This window comes from Caenorhabditis elegans, chromosome V, assembly GCF_000002985.6.
Source record: "Caenorhabditis elegans chromosome V".
Taxonomy (NCBI): domain Eukaryota; kingdom Metazoa; phylum Nematoda; class Chromadorea; order Rhabditida; family Rhabditidae; genus Caenorhabditis; species Caenorhabditis elegans.
Window position 1 is genome coordinate 3,152,615 of NC_003283.11, and position 16,329 is coordinate 3,168,943.

The 16,329-nt window shown below is 36.8% G+C and overlaps 6 protein-coding genes across 8 annotated transcripts; 2 read left to right on the forward strand and 4 right to left on the reverse strand.

Annotated features, from left to right (window-relative positions):
- Nucleotides 1-870: 870 nt before the first annotated feature.
- srab-7 lies at nucleotides 871-2,558 on the reverse strand (the record flags this gene model as incomplete). 2 transcript variants are annotated; one of them, NM_001318261.1, is made up of 5 exons in its annotated part: nucleotides 871-1,025; nucleotides 1,210-1,405; nucleotides 1,455-1,586; nucleotides 1,689-1,917; nucleotides 2,332-2,558. In NM_001318261.1, the coding sequence occupies 5 exons, from the start codon at nucleotides 2,556-2,558 to the stop codon at nucleotides 871-873; spliced, it is 939 nt and encodes a 312-aa protein (NP_001305190.1). The 2 variants fall into 2 exon arrangements, with proteins under 2 accessions (NP_001305190.1, NP_503867.1); NM_071466.1 differs by having other exon boundaries at nucleotides 1,455-1,640.
- Nucleotides 2,559-4,471: 1,913 nt separating this feature from the next.
- exh-1 (T20D4.11-like domain-containing protein) lies at nucleotides 4,472-5,257 on the forward strand. The gene is made up of 3 exons (NM_071467.3): nucleotides 4,472-4,621; nucleotides 4,672-5,085; nucleotides 5,135-5,257. The coding sequence occupies exons 1-3, from the start codon at nucleotides 4,481-4,483 to the stop codon at nucleotides 5,192-5,194; spliced, it is 615 nt and encodes a 204-aa protein (NP_503868.1). The 5' UTR covers nucleotides 4,472-4,480; the 3' UTR covers nucleotides 5,195-5,257.
- Nucleotides 5,258-5,791: 534 nt separating this feature from the next.
- C36C5.12 (UPF0376 protein C36C5.12) lies at nucleotides 5,792-6,551 on the reverse strand. Its single transcript, NM_071468.3, has 3 exons — nucleotides 6,414-6,551; nucleotides 5,944-6,357; nucleotides 5,792-5,894 (listed from the first exon to the last, which is right to left on the reverse strand). The coding sequence occupies exons 1-3, from the start codon at nucleotides 6,546-6,548 to the stop codon at nucleotides 5,835-5,837; spliced, it is 609 nt and encodes a 202-aa protein (NP_503869.2). The 5' UTR covers nucleotides 6,549-6,551; the 3' UTR covers nucleotides 5,792-5,834.
- A 5,509-nt stretch (nucleotides 6,552-12,060) lies between these two features.
- On the reverse strand, nucleotides 12,061-12,924 carry C36C5.14 (T20D4.11-like domain-containing protein). The gene is made up of 3 exons (NM_071470.2): nucleotides 12,770-12,924; nucleotides 12,216-12,629; nucleotides 12,061-12,163 (listed from the first exon to the last, which is right to left on the reverse strand). Exons 1-3 carry the CDS (start codon nucleotides 12,899-12,901, stop codon nucleotides 12,104-12,106), a joined length of 606 nt encoding a protein of 201 aa, NP_503871.1. The 5' UTR covers nucleotides 12,902-12,924; the 3' UTR covers nucleotides 12,061-12,103.
- Nucleotides 12,925-13,945: 1,021 nt separating this feature from the next.
- On the forward strand, nucleotides 13,946-14,654 carry C36C5.4 (T20D4.11-like domain-containing protein; the record flags this gene model as incomplete). 2 transcript variants are annotated; one of them, NM_001307797.1, is made up of 3 exons in its annotated part: nucleotides 13,946-14,104; nucleotides 14,160-14,555; nucleotides 14,604-14,654. In NM_001307797.1, the coding sequence occupies 3 exons, from the start codon at nucleotides 13,946-13,948 to the stop codon at nucleotides 14,652-14,654; spliced, it is 606 nt and encodes a 201-aa protein (NP_001294726.1). The 2 variants fall into 2 exon arrangements, with proteins under 2 accessions (NP_001294726.1, NP_503872.2); NM_071471.2 differs by lacking the exon at nucleotides 13,946-14,104 and having other exon boundaries at nucleotides 14,127-14,555.
- Nucleotides 14,655-15,353: 699 nt separating this feature from the next.
- On the reverse strand, nucleotides 15,354-16,136 carry C36C5.15 (T20D4.11-like domain-containing protein; the record flags this gene model as incomplete). The annotated part of the gene is made up of 3 exons (NM_071472.1): nucleotides 15,354-15,413; nucleotides 15,458-15,871; nucleotides 15,999-16,136. 3 exons carry the CDS (start codon nucleotides 16,134-16,136, stop codon nucleotides 15,354-15,356), a joined length of 612 nt encoding a protein of 203 aa, NP_503873.1.
- Nucleotides 16,137-16,329: the final 193 nt, after the last annotated feature.

Here is a 16,329-nt window from a genome sequence, read left to right on the forward strand (position 1 = left end):
TTATATAAAAAATATTGATATTATTTACGTCTACATGTTCGCTGTTACCGCATGTTATTAATTTAACTCCGGAAAGAGTTAGAGCGTCTGACCTCTTCCGGGTCCAATTTTCAAAACTTTCTTGGAATGTCTGTAGCTCGAGAACGTAATGTTTGTACCCGCACAATGTCAGCCGCTTTAACTTTTTGCACAGTGGATTTGACAGACAAAATTGGTTGTTCTAAAGTATTTGTTGGGAAATGCATTTGTTGTTTTTTTGAAAATTGGTACTTATGGGTTTTGTTCCTCCCAAAATGTTTTAATTTTCCAAAATGTCATTTTCCACCTTTCAAATTAAATTCTTACCAAGAAATTTTAGCTAATGCACAGTTCAAAATGTGTTATCACACTTTCAAACAAAATTCTGAAAGCTACAAAATTCTTCAAAATTTCAAAATGTTCCTGATTATTTTTTGGAATAGTTTGAGCATTTAAACTAAACCCTACCTGAAATTTTGAAAAAAAATGCACGAAAAGCTAAAAACGTCAATAAATGTCATATAATTTAACCGTGAAGTAAGTTAAATTTTATTTGTTTCAATTTACATGTTTCAAAAAATTAATTTTTTAAAAATTCATTGATAAAAAGTCTTTAAAATATTATATGAAAATGCATATTGAAAATCATTTCTTCCATTATAAATCACCATATTCTCTTGTTTTCGTGACTTTGTTTTTCACATAGACCTCATAGAATGCTAATAAAATTTTTAACAACGTTGACATGACTAAACAAGCTAAGACTATATTTCCTTGTAAAAAATCAATTCATTCAAATTTTCAATAACATGTTAGGGTTGGCGTATTAAATAACAAAAATTGTGAAAAAATTTAATTCCAAGACTTATTAAAATTCTCAAAATAATTATTCTGGTCTGCACTCATATGGACTTCCAGCTCCTTTTTCAGCCGAACTTTGTTTACTTGAGCCTTCTTCAACAATGCCACAATTGAAATAATGGCATATAAGGGGTAGGAGCCACTCCCTGAAAATTATTGTTTTCCCAAAACTTTATATTTTTCAGTTTTACTGTTTCATCAAAATTGAAATGTTTTTTTCTTCAGATATTTGATGTTTTACAAAAACTGTGTGCTTACACAACTATAATTAGGAAATCAGATACATACATTGTCATGAAACATCATAACACCGTATATTTTATGACTCACATTCAAGTAGAGCCAAGTAAGTAGAAGATTCAAGTTCTGCGCCAAATTTCAATAAGAATAGAAAAAACATAATATGGATAACTTGAAATCCAGTTTGTAAATTTGCAAATAGTTTCAATGTTCTCATAGACTTTAGGTTTTGCTCCAAAGAATATCGATTTGACAATGAACATGTGATTTGTTTTGCCCGGAGCCTCTAAAATTAGAGTATACAGCTTATACCTTTTTAGTGAACACCTACATACCTCATTCAAGTTAAACAAGTACTGAAAAATAACTCTTCCAACTATTTGAGCAAGGAGGATAATATGGAAAATCACTTCGACGTTAGTAACAAATCCCTGCTTGATAGCTGTGCAGTAGGGCATAAAAGGTTCCTTGAATGGAAATATTAAGAATGCATAATAAGTTGTCATAGTTGCAATTGAAAACTTAAATTTTTCAAAAAAGTTTTAAAATTTTCGAAGAACTGGGTTTACCTGCTTAATAGCCATATAAATCCCCAACGCACACCCAGTTTGTTCATATTTTGACGATTTAATTGTTGCAATATATCTTTCAATTACCAGTGGAATTGTAGTTGCTCCAACTAAACATAGGCCAAATACATATTGAACGCGGAGCACAAAACATCGAGTTGTGCTTGCAGGCATGTCACAGTAGTCAAGGATCAGGTAGTTGTGAAGGTCAATGGTGTGAAGCACTATTCTGGAATCAGAATTGGAATGCATTGCATATTTAGACCACTTGCGTGTCTTTTGGAGTGTCAAAAAATTTGGCAATTATCGAGAACACAAATTTCGAATAAAATACTCAAAAAGCAGTAATAAACTATTTTTACTGTAGTAAATTTTTTCTTTCTCAACTCGTAAAAACCTGAAAATTTTAAAATTTTTTCGATAATTTTAGTTTTTGTTGGTTGCCGGATTGTTGAACCGCCAGGAATTTGAATTGCCAAAAACTAGTAATATTAGAAATACCTTTTTTAATAGGTTTATATTAAGTGTTTAAATGTTGTGGAATTTTTTCAGTTCCAAAAAAACTAAAATTATTAAAATTATTAAACCATTCGTTTTACGAATTTTAATTGTTGAGTTATAGTAACATCACAAAAATTATAACCTGTTCGAGCAATGCAAAAAAAATCCGAACCAATGAACTTGAAATATAATTATTACATTGACGTGGAATAATCTTGCAACTTGCGCAGTCCATAAACTATAACTCGCTACAATAACCATTGTTAAAGCCAAAAGACTAGATGCAAGTTGAAATGTTATAGTGAATCGGAGGAATATGGACGAAGACAGGGATTCCATTATTTTGCATTGTTCCTGATATGGTGTCATCTGAAATATTTGGAAAATTTTTTTGGAGCCCTAGCATTAAATAAATGCATGCTCCTGAAATGCATAAAGTATTGCTAAAAATAAATTTTTTTCCAAATTAAATATTTTAAAATAAAAAAAAATTGAGATTCATGAAAAGTTCTCGTAGAAAAGTTTTGGCTGAAAACAAAAAAAAAGCACACATAGAAATTTTTCTGAGAGATGTGCTAATGAGTTGGGAATCAGAAAGCCATAATACTATGAAATATAGTATTGTGACCTCATCTTTTAAAATTTGATAAAAACATCCATCGAAACATGAGTCAAAATTTGTTTGCGTGATTGGTTTTTTGGAAGGCCCAAACTCCCAGGGGGCAAAAAATTAGGGGGCATCGTGTTCTTAGGGGGCATTTACTCCAAGGGGGCATCACTCATAGGGGGCATTAGGGGTCAATGTTCTTAGGGGGCATTTTCAAAAGTCTCAAAGGGGGCAAAGTTTTAAATGAGTATTTGTTAAGGATACGATTTTTAATGATTTGTCAAAAATGGAATTCGGCCTTAAATACTAATTAAACACTTTGAAATGGAAAAATTATGATGTTTTATTTGTCTTGTTTATTAACAATATTTTGAAAAGTGTATGTTTTCGGTGGGCAACTTGTTATATTTGTATCTTTACAGTCATCCAAGATAGTTGTTCAAAAGTTTTAGATACTACAGAAAATAGTTTTTAAACAATTTTGGATGTGCTCTCACGAAAAATTAATGGAATTGTCAAGAGCGGGGATGTAGACATAATACATTCCAAAATCTTATAGCTCCGTTCGTGTGTGATATAAGAAAAAGTGGTCAACTGAAAAGTCGTCACCCTGTATAGTAATCAGCAAATTATTAGTTTAAACTTTTTGTCTATATTGGATGACTGTAAAGATACAAATATAACAAGTTGCCCACCGAAAAAATGCACTTTTCAAAATATTGTTAATAAACAAGACAAATAAAACATCATAATTTTTCCATTTCAAAGTGTTTAATTAGTATTTAAGGCCGAATTCCATTTTTGACAAATCATTAAAAATCGTATCCTTAACAAATACTCATTTAAAACTTTGCCCCCTTTGAGACTTTTGAAAATGCCCCCTAAGAACATTGACCCCTAATGCCCCCTATGAGTGATGCCCCCTTGGAGTAAATGCCCCCTAAGAACACGATGCCCCCTCATTTTTTGCCCCCTGGGAGTTTGGGCCTTTTTGGAACGAATTCTAAATTCTAAAATTTCAAAATTGCTATATAATCATAGTTTGTCTGAATTGTTTTTTTTTTAACTTTTTCAGCAGGTGGTGTTATAGGGGAAATTACAAGATCAAACCACTTGGAGTTCAGCTTTTTTGCTACTCGATTTATGTTTTTAATTTGAAATTAAAATGCAAAACTATGCGGTTTGTAAATAATTTTGCTTTTGAAAGAAAACTAAAATAAATGTTTAAAAAATTTTGAACATTTTTTATGTAGCTTGTAACAAATGTTTTTTCTTACTACAATTACTATAAGTCTCAGCCCAATTTCGGCATGGAAGCAGAAAAAAAATTGCTCATTTTCAGGCAAGTTTCAGATTTTTCCAGATTCTCTGGCCAGCAGTCCTGGGAGCTCGGTGGGTCCGTTCCTCCTAGTACTACTTACGATAGAGTCTTAATTTTCACTTCCTGGTTCAGTTTTTAAAGAAACCGATGAATGTTTCTCAAAAGATCATCAACAACTGTCGAAACAAACTTTTAGAACTTTATCCCTTCAAACGTTACACACTTTTTTTCCGCCTTTCGACATGAACAGTTGCTACTCTGTTCAGAATAGTTCCCCGGCTCGAGTCGACAGGATCTCATGTTGTCTATTTTTTCGTTTATTTTCAAGCTCGGCTCTATGTATGTAGTTTGTTTTTTCAGGAGATGAAGCTCGTCCTCTTACTAGTCACCATTGGTATATTGTCCCTGGATTTGGTTCAAGGTGTAAAAGTTAACCTAGTACCTTTGGGAAACATGGTCAATTGTACTCTGTCTGTTGAATTCCATTCGATTGGCTGTATCATGGTTTGTTTTTATATGAATACTTTTTTTAGTAATATTTAGTGTTTTTTCAGCGTTTAGGCGAGTTTTTCGATGATCTTGATAAACTTGAGCTGGACGATAAGGCGGAAGTAGTCAAATTTTCAAAGTCCTGCGAAACTATCCCCACCTGCTTTGAAACTCCGCAGTGTACACCAAAGGGTATCGCACCAGAGGAGAAAAAGGAAATGGTCAAAAAAATCAAAAACTATTGTAGCGGGGTTTCCTATATCGCCAACGACTTTGAAGAATGCCGTGATAAACTTGCGGAGAACAAATGTTACAAAGATTGGGACCCGTTCCAGAGAAAGTTCAATCTGGAAAAGGATGAGAAGAAAAAAGAACAAATGCGTGAAGATTCTTGCAAGAATTATTTTGGAGAAGACAACTGTATGAAGACGGTGGTTACTGAAACATGTGGTGAATCCGATTGGGCCAAACTTCGCGACGTAAGTATTCCGGGGGAATTTAGAGAAAACAATTTTTATTAAATTTCAGCACTTCGTGGGAATCGGCAACAATATTTTGAGCGAATGCGGCTTCAGCAAAACTGATTGAATAACTTTATAATTTTGATTTACTTTCTGATTTTAATTCGATAAATAAAATTTTACCATTTCGATCAGAAAGTTATTCTATTCGGAACGTTCTGCGCCGATTCAATCGTTTCAGACTTTCGGAGTTGCTCCAAATCGAAAAATTGAAATAACTATGTAGTTTTGCCATTGGTACTAGTACCTGCAGTCGAGTACACCATACCAAACAAAAAAACAAAAAAAATTACATTAGTTTATATAATTCTATTGTCGAAAAAGTAACAGCTTCTGACATCCGGCAGGTTTGTAATGCCATGTGACACAAAACTGAAACTAGGTGTTTTCATGAAGATGTCTTCTTTTTCCAAAGTGTTGTTCTGTCACAAAGTGAGCAGGATATTTTATAAAATACCTTGATTGGCGGTTTTTTCGCGGTACGGCTCACGGCACGAGGCAGGCGGAGGTCGCCGCAGGCATTTTGGCGCCTGCATGGAATTTTTCCACCAACATTTTTGGCCGCTAGATAATTTTTTCTCACGATCAAAGTTGGTTTTGCAATAAATCCTGTTCTCTCTGAAAAAAATCCTGAAAGCATATTTTGCTGCTAAAAAATGTTCCTGCATCAAAACTAATTCATTAATATTTTGTCATCAGAATTATAATTATCCAAGTCTGCTGAAGTCACACTTGCTAACCAAATCGGAGGAAAGATTGATGAACTGCTGAAAATGAATGAATTTTCCAAAAAATAAGTCTTTACTTGTTACTTACCTCACGAAATTTATCCCATTCTTTTTGGCTACACGTTTCGACAATCTCCTTCTTCATGCAGTCATCTTTCCCGAAATATCTCTTGCAAGTCTCTTTTTTCATTTTCTCAACCTTCTTTTCGTCTTCTTCTAGATGAATTCCATCTGGAATCGGGTCCCAGTTGTCGAAACAAACTGATTTTTTCGCAGTAAGTTTATCACTACAATCGGAAAAATCTTCGTGGATGTACACAACAGCTTCGCAATTTTTTTCGACCATTCGGAACAACTCTGCTTCGTCCATTGTGGAATTTGGCCCACAGCGGGTAATGGCAAAACAATTTTTTAGAGAATCGCAAGTTTTCTTGAATTCCTTCAGTTCACTTTTCTTATCCATGTCGAGTTCATCTACTTTTGCTGCGAAGTCGCGAAGACGCTAAATTCCAAATTTGAGAACTAGATAAATTTCAAGTTGTTAAAAAATTCACTTACCTCAATACAAAGGAATGTTTGAATGGCAGATCGCAACTCACAATAAGTTTCTTTCTCGGCAGCAGTTAGATTTGCTCCGTGAGCCACTCCCAAAAGCACAGTACCAATGATGGCAAGCTTGAGAAAACTTGTCATTTCCTGTAACAAAAAATGTAATCACATTTTCAATAAAAGTGGAAAATTGAAAAAAACTGTGCCGGAGAGTTTTCACTGATGTGAGCTACCTTGTTTATAAATGTTTCAAAAGATGATACAGAACACTGTGACAACTGGCGTAGATCTTCAAATATATCTTTAAAGAGAATGTGGATTGCACGTTTGTTTCACAAAATCAAATGTACAAACATCCTGATGGAACTCAATCCAGGAATTTTTAACATCGAGACGTCCCATGATTACACAAAAAAACGTAAGATAGCAAGTTGGACAGTGGACAGTAAGAAGCCCAACAAGAGTTGGAGCATTTCATTCAATCAAGGAAAGCGTTTGAGCTCGCGAGTAGACTTCCAGTGAGGGATTTTGTCTAAATGCACTTATTAAAGGATTAAAGGATTAAAGGACGATCCGTTCTTCAAGTGCTATGCACTGCGGATCTGGGATTCAGGTACATTGCCTGGTGGTGATCCCTCTGGGCTGTAATTTAAGCCACGTCCTAGCCGGGGACTGTGGCCGATAATCCAGTCGTGGATTGCTCCACTTCCCAATAGAGGCTGGGTGAACCTAGGGGGTGAGGCCGGACTTGAACTCGTGACCTCCAGACAGCTAGCGGCCACCACCACAGTTAAATCGCGGGGTATACATTGTGTGTTTTGAGGCATAAATCGGGCATTAGCGAAGCGCAAACGCACGCAATGTGTACATCGCGAAAAATTGGACAACTTTCGCGATGTATACATCATGCATTCACAATGTCACAAGTGGAACGGTGCCTACTAATTGGAAAAAACTGTCATTGAAATCTCAATTTTTCAATTACCTTTTAAGAGTACCCCGTACGATTTGAATCTTCAAATCCGAACAATCATGAGGGTCCCCTTATTATCAGATTCTCCAGCTTCAAAATATCATAAGGGTCCTCCCTTATGGTTGAAAAATTTTTGAGTAAAATTTTTTTCCAAGAATTTTTCAAAAAGTGTTTAACTTTGTAGAATACCTCAATTTAGGTAGTTGCTCCAAGTTTGGACATTCATTTTACGATCTCAGTCGAATAGTGACCAAAACTAGAGTTGATTGAGCTGACAGACGTATTACTTTCAATGGCTTATAACTCTGGTGGCGTTTGAATTAATAAAATGTGTTCAACTGAAAAGTTGTTGGTAATAATGTGAAAAACATTTTGGTAGTTGGTACCTTTTTGTTATCTTCAATGACTGTGGAGATGTGAGCCCCAAAAGATGACCAAAATATTCTAGATCTGTTCTTAACTATATCTCGGTTCTCGATAAAGATGAAGGGATAATTACAATTACAAAAACGTTCACTGTTTTAAGCTTAACAAGATTATAGTTGGGTACTTTTTGATACCTCGCCTCTAGAAATAGATAAATCTGTTTTAATACAGGTGTTTTAATACAAAAAAAACCTAGGGGTTATACTGCCTCAGGTTTTTGTCTGAAATTGTGTTCAGAACATCTAAATTGAACAAAACAGCAAACATTGCTATTTTCTATAACATCTAATTAAAATTTCAAAAATTTTCAAAAGAAAATGTTCGAAAAAAAATGAAAATTTTTGTAAGGACCCTTTGGATTTTTTTTATGACAAAGTGATCAACTACAAAGTTGTTTATTTTAATCTAAAATACTATTTTGTAGTTGATCGTTTTTTATCAAAAAATTTGAGGGTCGAGATAAAGTTGTGTTAAGTGCAGCAACTTCATGCTTGAATTTTCTTTATCTTTTTCTGCTCATATATCGACTATTAAATTTTTTGATGAAAAACAATCAACTGCAATATTGTAATGTAGATCAAGATAAACAACTTTGTAGTTGATCACTTGGTAATAAAAATTTTGTTCACGAAGATGTAAGCATCCAAAGTGAACTCCATTTTTGAACGTAGGAGTTCTGCTATACCCCTGGTTTTCATCTGAAGTCGTCCTCTGAACATCCAAACTAAAAAAAAACTAACAACTATTATATTTTTCTATAACATCTGATCAAATTTTGAAAAGTTAAAAAAAAAAAATTTCGAAAAAATTTTTTGAAATTTTTCATAACCTTTGGATTTTCGTTTCGAAAAAGTCAAAAATTTTTTTTTCAAATATTATCTAATATTCATTAGGTATTGTAGAAATAAGTTTATTTTGTCGTATCTATGAACTTTCTTACCAAATTCGGTGCTCTCGATTAGTAAAACCGACATTCCTTGGAGCTTTGAACCATGATCTCTCCTGTATTAAAACAGATTTATCTATTTCTAGAGGCGAGGTATCAAAAAGTACCCAACTATAATCTTGTTAAGCTTAAAACAGTGAACGTTTTTGTAATTGTAATTATCCCTTCATCTTTATCGAGAACCGAGATATAGTTAAGAACAGATCTAGAATATTTTGGTCATCTTTTGGGGCTCACATCTCCACAGTCATTGAAGATAACAAAAAGGTACCAACTACCAAAATGTTTTTCACATTATTACCAACAACTTTTTAGTTGAACACATTTTATTAATTCAAACGCCACCAGAGTTATAAGCCATTGAAAGTAATACGTCTGTCAGCTCAATCAACTCTAGTTTTGGTCACTATTCGACTGAGATCGTAAAATGAATGTCCAAACTTGGAGCAACTACCTAAATTGAGGTGTTCTACAAAGTTAAAGTAGTCTCTTAATACATTCAGATGGGCTTGGGCCGTTACTGCCGCGTTATTGATTGACTTGTCCCGAACGAGAATGGACGTGTCGTCCGCATACTGGATGATTTCTGTCCCATTTCCGGATGGAGTGTTTATCGTATAGAATGAGAAGAGGGAAGGGCTAGATACCGCTCCTTGAGGCACACCGCCTCGGAGAGTTTTCCATCTGGACCAGCGACCGTCGTACAGTGTCCTTATGCGTCTTTTGTGTATATAGCCTGTAATCCAACGGATCAATTTCGGCTCAGCTTTTGTTTGAGCCAGTTCTACGAAAAGCTTATCGTGGCAGACTGTGTCGAAAGCGGCCTTCAGATCGAGACTTATCAGGATTGACCGTTCGGCAGGTCTCTTGCCATTTAGTCCGCCAGTGATAAAGTTCAAGGTTTCAGTGATCGCTGTCGTCGTGGAATGCAGCTTTTTGAACCCGTGCTGGCTTGGTGGCAATTTGATGTGTAGTAGATTTTTCAGAGCCGGTGATTGAGACATGTGATGAACCATTGTAGTGGTACTTTGTTGAGTGCTCCTCGTGGCGAGCCGCATAGCAGAATTGGTCGGCAGGGTCGGTGGTCTGCTGCGGGGGGTGACGGCTCTCGTGTGAGTTCCGGCGCAGTTCACGCAGTAGAAGCCTGTGCCTGTATATATTCTCATGTTCACTTTCGAGCATCTGATGTGGGTCCATTTGTCGCAGTTGGTATTCGTGCAGCCGAGACTGCTCGTGGCCGCGTTCTTGCCACAGACTGGGCACGGCCATGACTTTTTCGGGGGACCCGGGTTCATCACGACATCTCCGTGTGTCCTGCGCAGTAGCCTTTTCAGAAAATTGGCGTGTCTGAGGGATGTGATTACAGGCGGGGAGTTCCCTCCACTCCTCGCCTTATCCAAAACATTGTTTGGTGTGATACTCTTCGAGTACAAGGGACGCCCACAGAGTCCGTTCTGTGGTGTTTGGGGGGTAGCAATGGAGTTGTCTCCTCTGTTTGATCATTGGAGGGAGAGTGACATTCCAATCCAGAAATGCCATGTTGGATTATATTTGCTCCAAATTTTATTAGAAAATCCATATTGGAATAGATTTGTTCCATAATGGATTAGATTTCAGCCATATTTGATTAGAAAATCCATATTGGATTAGAATAGGGAGCCTATTAATTATGTCCCCATTATATTTGGTTGAAATCTAATTAGACGACTAAGCGTTTGTCTGAGAGGCGGCGACGGCCCCTTGCATTCCAATCCATGATTCGATTGCTCAAGGTTCTTCTCCAAAACGAAGTTTTTTTTTTCAACTTCGGTGCAAGTTGAGCGTCGGATACATTTTAAAGCTTACAGCATTAGTTTCAAGTCTATTGAACGAAATTCGTGCGATGAAATCAGTATTTAACTCGTTGCAAACTCATATGCAAATGTGCGCGGATGGCTTCACAGGTAACGGCTTGGGTTTATAAACATTAGGGTAGAGGGTGCGCTGGTTCGGGTCCGTGGGGTTGTTAGAAATTTCTGATCAGTGTGAGTGAAACGAAATGGGCAGTGGGAATGACCAGTGAGAAAAATGTGAAAAGTTTTTTTTTTTTTGTGAAAAAATTCCTCATGCCACACATAATGTATACATCGCGAACACATTTGTGGGTTCGCGATGAACGCATAATGTACACATGATGTACACATCGCGAATAGGTGTTCGCGATGTGTACATTGTGTGTACATTATGCCTATGTTCCGAGGTACTTGAATTGTGCCATCGCGAAGCATTTTTTATACACAATGTATAATCCGCGATTTAACTGTGTACTACCGACTGAGCTATCTGCCCCCCATGATCCAAAACAACTGAATATCATAATAAAACACTCCAAAAAAATTTAGATTTTTCATAATTTCCGGTCAAAGTTTTGGCAAAGTGCCAAAATTTTGAAAAATATGAGCATTTGAGGAAATTTAAAGAAATGTCACATGTCTCGACCCCTACAATGTTCTAATACAAATAATTTAAACAAAATTAAAACATAAAAAATGTCAAAAAAAAAAAATTTTTTTTGGTCGACTTCCAAAATTATGAGTGGCAAAAACTGAGCAATTGCCACTTTTTGACAGTAAATAAAAAAATTTCAAAAAATTTTTGAAAAGTTTTATCATGATATTGGGTCATTTTAGGACCAAAGGAGTGGTTTTTTACAATTTCCCCACTGGCGCTACTCCACCTTTAAACTGGAGCGTGGCATGATAACTCAATATTTTATGATTTTAGCAAAATTTTACTCGTTATTTTCAAAATTTTGACTTGCCAAAAGATTGTCGATTTCCGCCAGTTTTAGTACACCTATTTATGTCAAACTCCTACAAACTCTACCTTTATGAGTCATTATTAGAACTATTTGATTTTCGTAAACATTTGACCTGAAGCCTGTTTCTGGTCCACTTTTCTATGGTTCAGAGTGCTCCACCGCCGCTATTTGTTTTCTGGTACATGACCTGGCCTAAAATTTACAGCAAAAATAACGAATTGGTGAGCCAAAAATAGCAAAAAAACGGCAAAGTGGCGGCCCGCAGGCGGTACATCTAACGAAGATTTATTTAGAAAACTGGCCTTCACGGTCACCGTTCGTCATTTTTCTGAATGTTGGTGTGAAATCAAAACCTTTGGTTTTTCCGCGGCCGACACTTTCTGGGTTCCTCACCGTGAGTTCAACCGGCGTCCTATTTCAAGATCAGGTAATTCTAAGTTTTTTAGGCAGAAACCCGGATCTATCACATTCCAGTCTACCCCTTGAACATCCATTAAAATTCTCTTTAAAATATCAAAATCTACAAAAATTTATTCAAGCGGAAAAAATAATAATTATTCAAGTCTGCTGAAGTCACACTTGCTGACGAGTCCTCCAGAAAGATGAAGGAAATGCTGAAAAATAGAGAATTAGTAACTTTTCGGTAATGCCAAAATAAAAGTTCACCTTGTGGAGTGAGTCCCATTCTTGTTTGCCGCAAGTTTCCGTAACCTCCTGTTTCATGCAGTTATCCTTTCCGAAATATGTCTTGCAAGCGTCATTTTTAATTTTCTCGACCTTTGCCGCATCTTTTTCCGAATGAGTTTTGTTTGGAATTGGGTCCCAGTCATCAAAACATTTCGATTTTTTTGCATTCAGCTTATCACCACATTTGGAAAAACCATCGTAGACATACATCGCAGCATCACAGTAGTTTTTGATGTTCTCAACATATTGTTTCTTTTCATCTTCGCTTTTTGCGGTGCATGTAAGATTGTTCCAGCAGCTTTGAACAGTATCACACGATTTCTTGAAATCTTTCAGTTCATCCTTATCGTTCATATCGAGCTCGTCAACTTCCCCCAGGAAGTCTCTCGTAATCTAAAATTGAAATTTAGAAACAAATATCATAGAAGGTGGAGTACCGAAATCTGAGACTTTAACACTTTTTTAGGCCAGGTAGTGCCTAAAAATGCACAGTCTCAGATTTCGGGTCTCCATTTTTACTACGAATTACTCACCAAAACACATCTAACTGCAGCGTTTGTATCTTTTACAGTGCAGTCTGAACCCTTTGCCGATGCTAGGCTTGCTCCATGAGCCACTCCCAATAGCATAGTACCGATGAGGGCGAGCTTGAGTAAGCCTATCATTTTCTGTAATAAAATTACTATTAAAAATATTGTTAAAAAAGCCGAAACTGAAGGTTCCTACTGTGCTGCCCTGTTTATAAATGTTTCAATGATGATACTGTGACAACTGGCGTGGATCTTCAAATAGATCTTTAAAGAGAGTTTTGTGTAAATGTGGATCGCACGTTTGTTTCACAAAATCCAATGTACACACATCCCAATGCCGGAACTTTTCGACCAAAAGATCTCAAGATTACACAAAAAACATAAGATCGCAAGTTTTTCTGTCTTCTGGATTGCACGGGGGTGGCAGTCAGAACTTTCTGGTGGGCATCTTTTTCTCGAAAATTGCACTTTGAAATTTTGGATTGACAAGGAACTAAACACGAGTTGGAGGAACATACTCTAATAAAGATACATAGTATTTAAGATCGCAACTAAATTTCCAAATAGGTATAGGCTCAGGCTCTGTCTTAGGCTTAGGACTAGGCTTACGCTAAGGCTTAGACAGCAAACCGCGCCTACCTTACATGAAATTCTTAACTCCATTTAGAAGTCTTGTTGTGAGCTAAAATACTTTTCTTGTTAGAATGCGTTCTTCCAACGCTTTCGTGGCTCTGTGCAAGTTTTCATTTGGCGGACTGAGGCGGGCAGATTAGAGACTGGTGTCAGGCCCGGGAACCGCGCCTGCCTTCCACGGAAGCCTACAAAAAAGCATCAGAATGCAATTTTTGATGCACATCAAGCACAATTGCTGGATGCGGAAGTGGAAGAAAACGTGCTACAGTGTAATCTTGAGATCTTTTGGTCTAAAAGCTCCGAAATTGACATTTCTGATCGGCTAAGTAGGCGAGGGTTGGGCTCAAGCAACACACAAAACTGAATTTTTGATGAAACAAACGTGCGAAGCACAATCACACCAATCGTTTTAAAAAGATATTTGAATTTCAATAGTTCAATATCTTCTTTTGAAACGTTTAAAAAACGGGGCAGCCACAGTGGAAGCCTTCAGTTTTTACTTTTTCTCCATATATTTTCTCATCAAATATTGCACAGTTACAGAAAATGCGGCATTTGTTCAAACTTTTTTTGCTTGGAGCACTTCTACTGGCACTCGGAAATGGAGCCCCACAGATTTCGAACAATGAAACAAGTGTCATTGAGTCAGGAGCTGGGAAAAATTGCACCGAAGTCACTTTCAAAACAGTTTTCAGTTGCATTTATGTAAGATTTCAGAAATTAGAAAATGTGTGGTTTAAAAAAAAAGAAAGAATTTCAGAGCTTTGGAAGTTTTATGGCGAAAATGTATTTTTTGGACATGAAGAAACCTTCTAGTCTAAAGAAATTCCGCGACTCGTGCGGTGCGGTTGCCGATTGTATGGAGTCTCTTGAGTGCAGCGATAATGCAGAACTTCCGGCAACGACAACAGTCAAAGATGCTTGTGAGAATATTATCTTCTTAACCTCAGAATTTCTTCCATGCCTAACAAAGCTGGATGAACTGAAACCGGCGCCCGAGTGTGCCAAGGACTGGAACCCATCTCCAGATAAAAATGGAAGTGGTGAAGAGAAGAAGCCAGAAGAATTGTGCACCACCATGTTCGGAAAAGACAATTGCATGAAGAAATTGATCATTGATACTTGTGGAGAGAGTGATTGGCAACTTTTGTTGAATGTGAGTTTTAGATTCATAAGTAACATCATCTGATGAAAAAAATTTCAGCGTTTCAAAGCAGCACCTGTCCTCAAGCAATGTGACTTCAGCGGCCTTTGAAGATACAAAAATGGAGACGACTCTCCTTTGTTATTTACTTAAATTTTTATTGAAATAAAACATTGATAAGAGTTCAGTTCACAGAAATTCAGATTACAGAAAGAGGGGTGTAAATCAAGGACAATATCTGATATTCAAGCCTCAAGCTTCAAGTAGGCTTTTTAAACCCGTGATTTAGACTGATAGTTCACTAGGTAGTGGTGGCCGCTAAAAATCAGGAGGTCACGAGTTCAAGTCCGGCCTCACCCCCTAGGTTCACCCAGCCTCTATTAGGTAGTGGAGCAATCCACGACTGGATTATCGGCCACAGTTCCCGGCTAGGGCATGGCTTAAATTACATCCCACTGGGATCATCATCAGGCAGTGTACCTGGATGTCCGATCCGCAGTGGTCCCCACTCTTTTCATCTCCTCGTGAAAAATCAAGTGACGTCTTTTGCTAAATAAAAATGCTTGGTCGCCGAATATGCAACCTGTCGAATCCAAACTACTTCCCTCTTTTCAGAATATATTTTACGTGCTGATTGAGATTATTTGGTTTTTGCTCAGAGTTTATAATACATACAGAGACACCGAAAAATTTGTGATTAAATGCTGACAATTGTTTTTCCTACGTGGAATACGTAATACCAACTGAAAACCTTTCTCTTCAAAATATCACAATCTACAAAAATTTTATTCAAACGGATAATAAAAACCATTAATCAAGTCTGCTGAAGTCACACTTGCTGACAAGTCCTCGAGAAATCAGTACAAATTGCTGAAAGTTAGAATGTATTTAGTGATAGCAGAATAAAGATGTACCTTGCGGAGGGAGTCCCACTCTTCTTTGCCGCAAGTTTCCGTAACTTCTTTCTTCATGCAGTCATCCTTTCCGAAATATGTCTTACAAGCATCATTCTTAATTTTCTCAATTTTTGCCGCATCTGTTTCCAAATGAGTTTTGTTTGGAATTGGGTCCCAGTCATCATAGCATTGGGATTTTTTTGCATTCAATTTATCACCACATTTGGAAAACTCAAAGTGGACGTACTGAACAGCCTCACAGTAATTTTTGATATTCTCAATATATTGATTCATTGCATCCTTCCTGTTTGCGACGCATGCATAACCGTTCAAACAGCTCAGAGCAGTATCACACGATTTCTTGAATTCTTTTAGTTCATCCTTATCGTTCATGTCGAGCTCATCAATTTCCTTCACGAAGTCTTTCATAATCTAGAATTAGCATTTAAAACAACTTTGAGTACCGAAATCTGAGATGTTGATTCTTCAAACCCAAATTAGCCAAAAACAACTGAAAGTCTCAGATTTCGGGTCTCCATTTTACCTAAGAGTTACTCACCGAACCACACCTAACTACATCATATGTATTTGTCGTAGTGCAGTTCGAGTCCGTCGCCGATGCAGCAGCTAGACTTGCTCCATGAGCCACTCCCAATAACACAGTACCGATGAGGACAAGCTTGAGTAAGTCTGCCATTTTCTGTAATAAAAATATTATGAAATAAGTTGTAAAAAAGCCGAAACTGAAGGCTCCGACTGTGCTGCCCTGTTTATAAATGTTTCAAAAGATGATACTGTGACAACTGGTGTGGATCTTCAAATAGATCTTTAAAGAGAGTTTTGTGTAAGTGTGGATCGCACGTTTGTTTCTCAAAATCCAATGTACACAC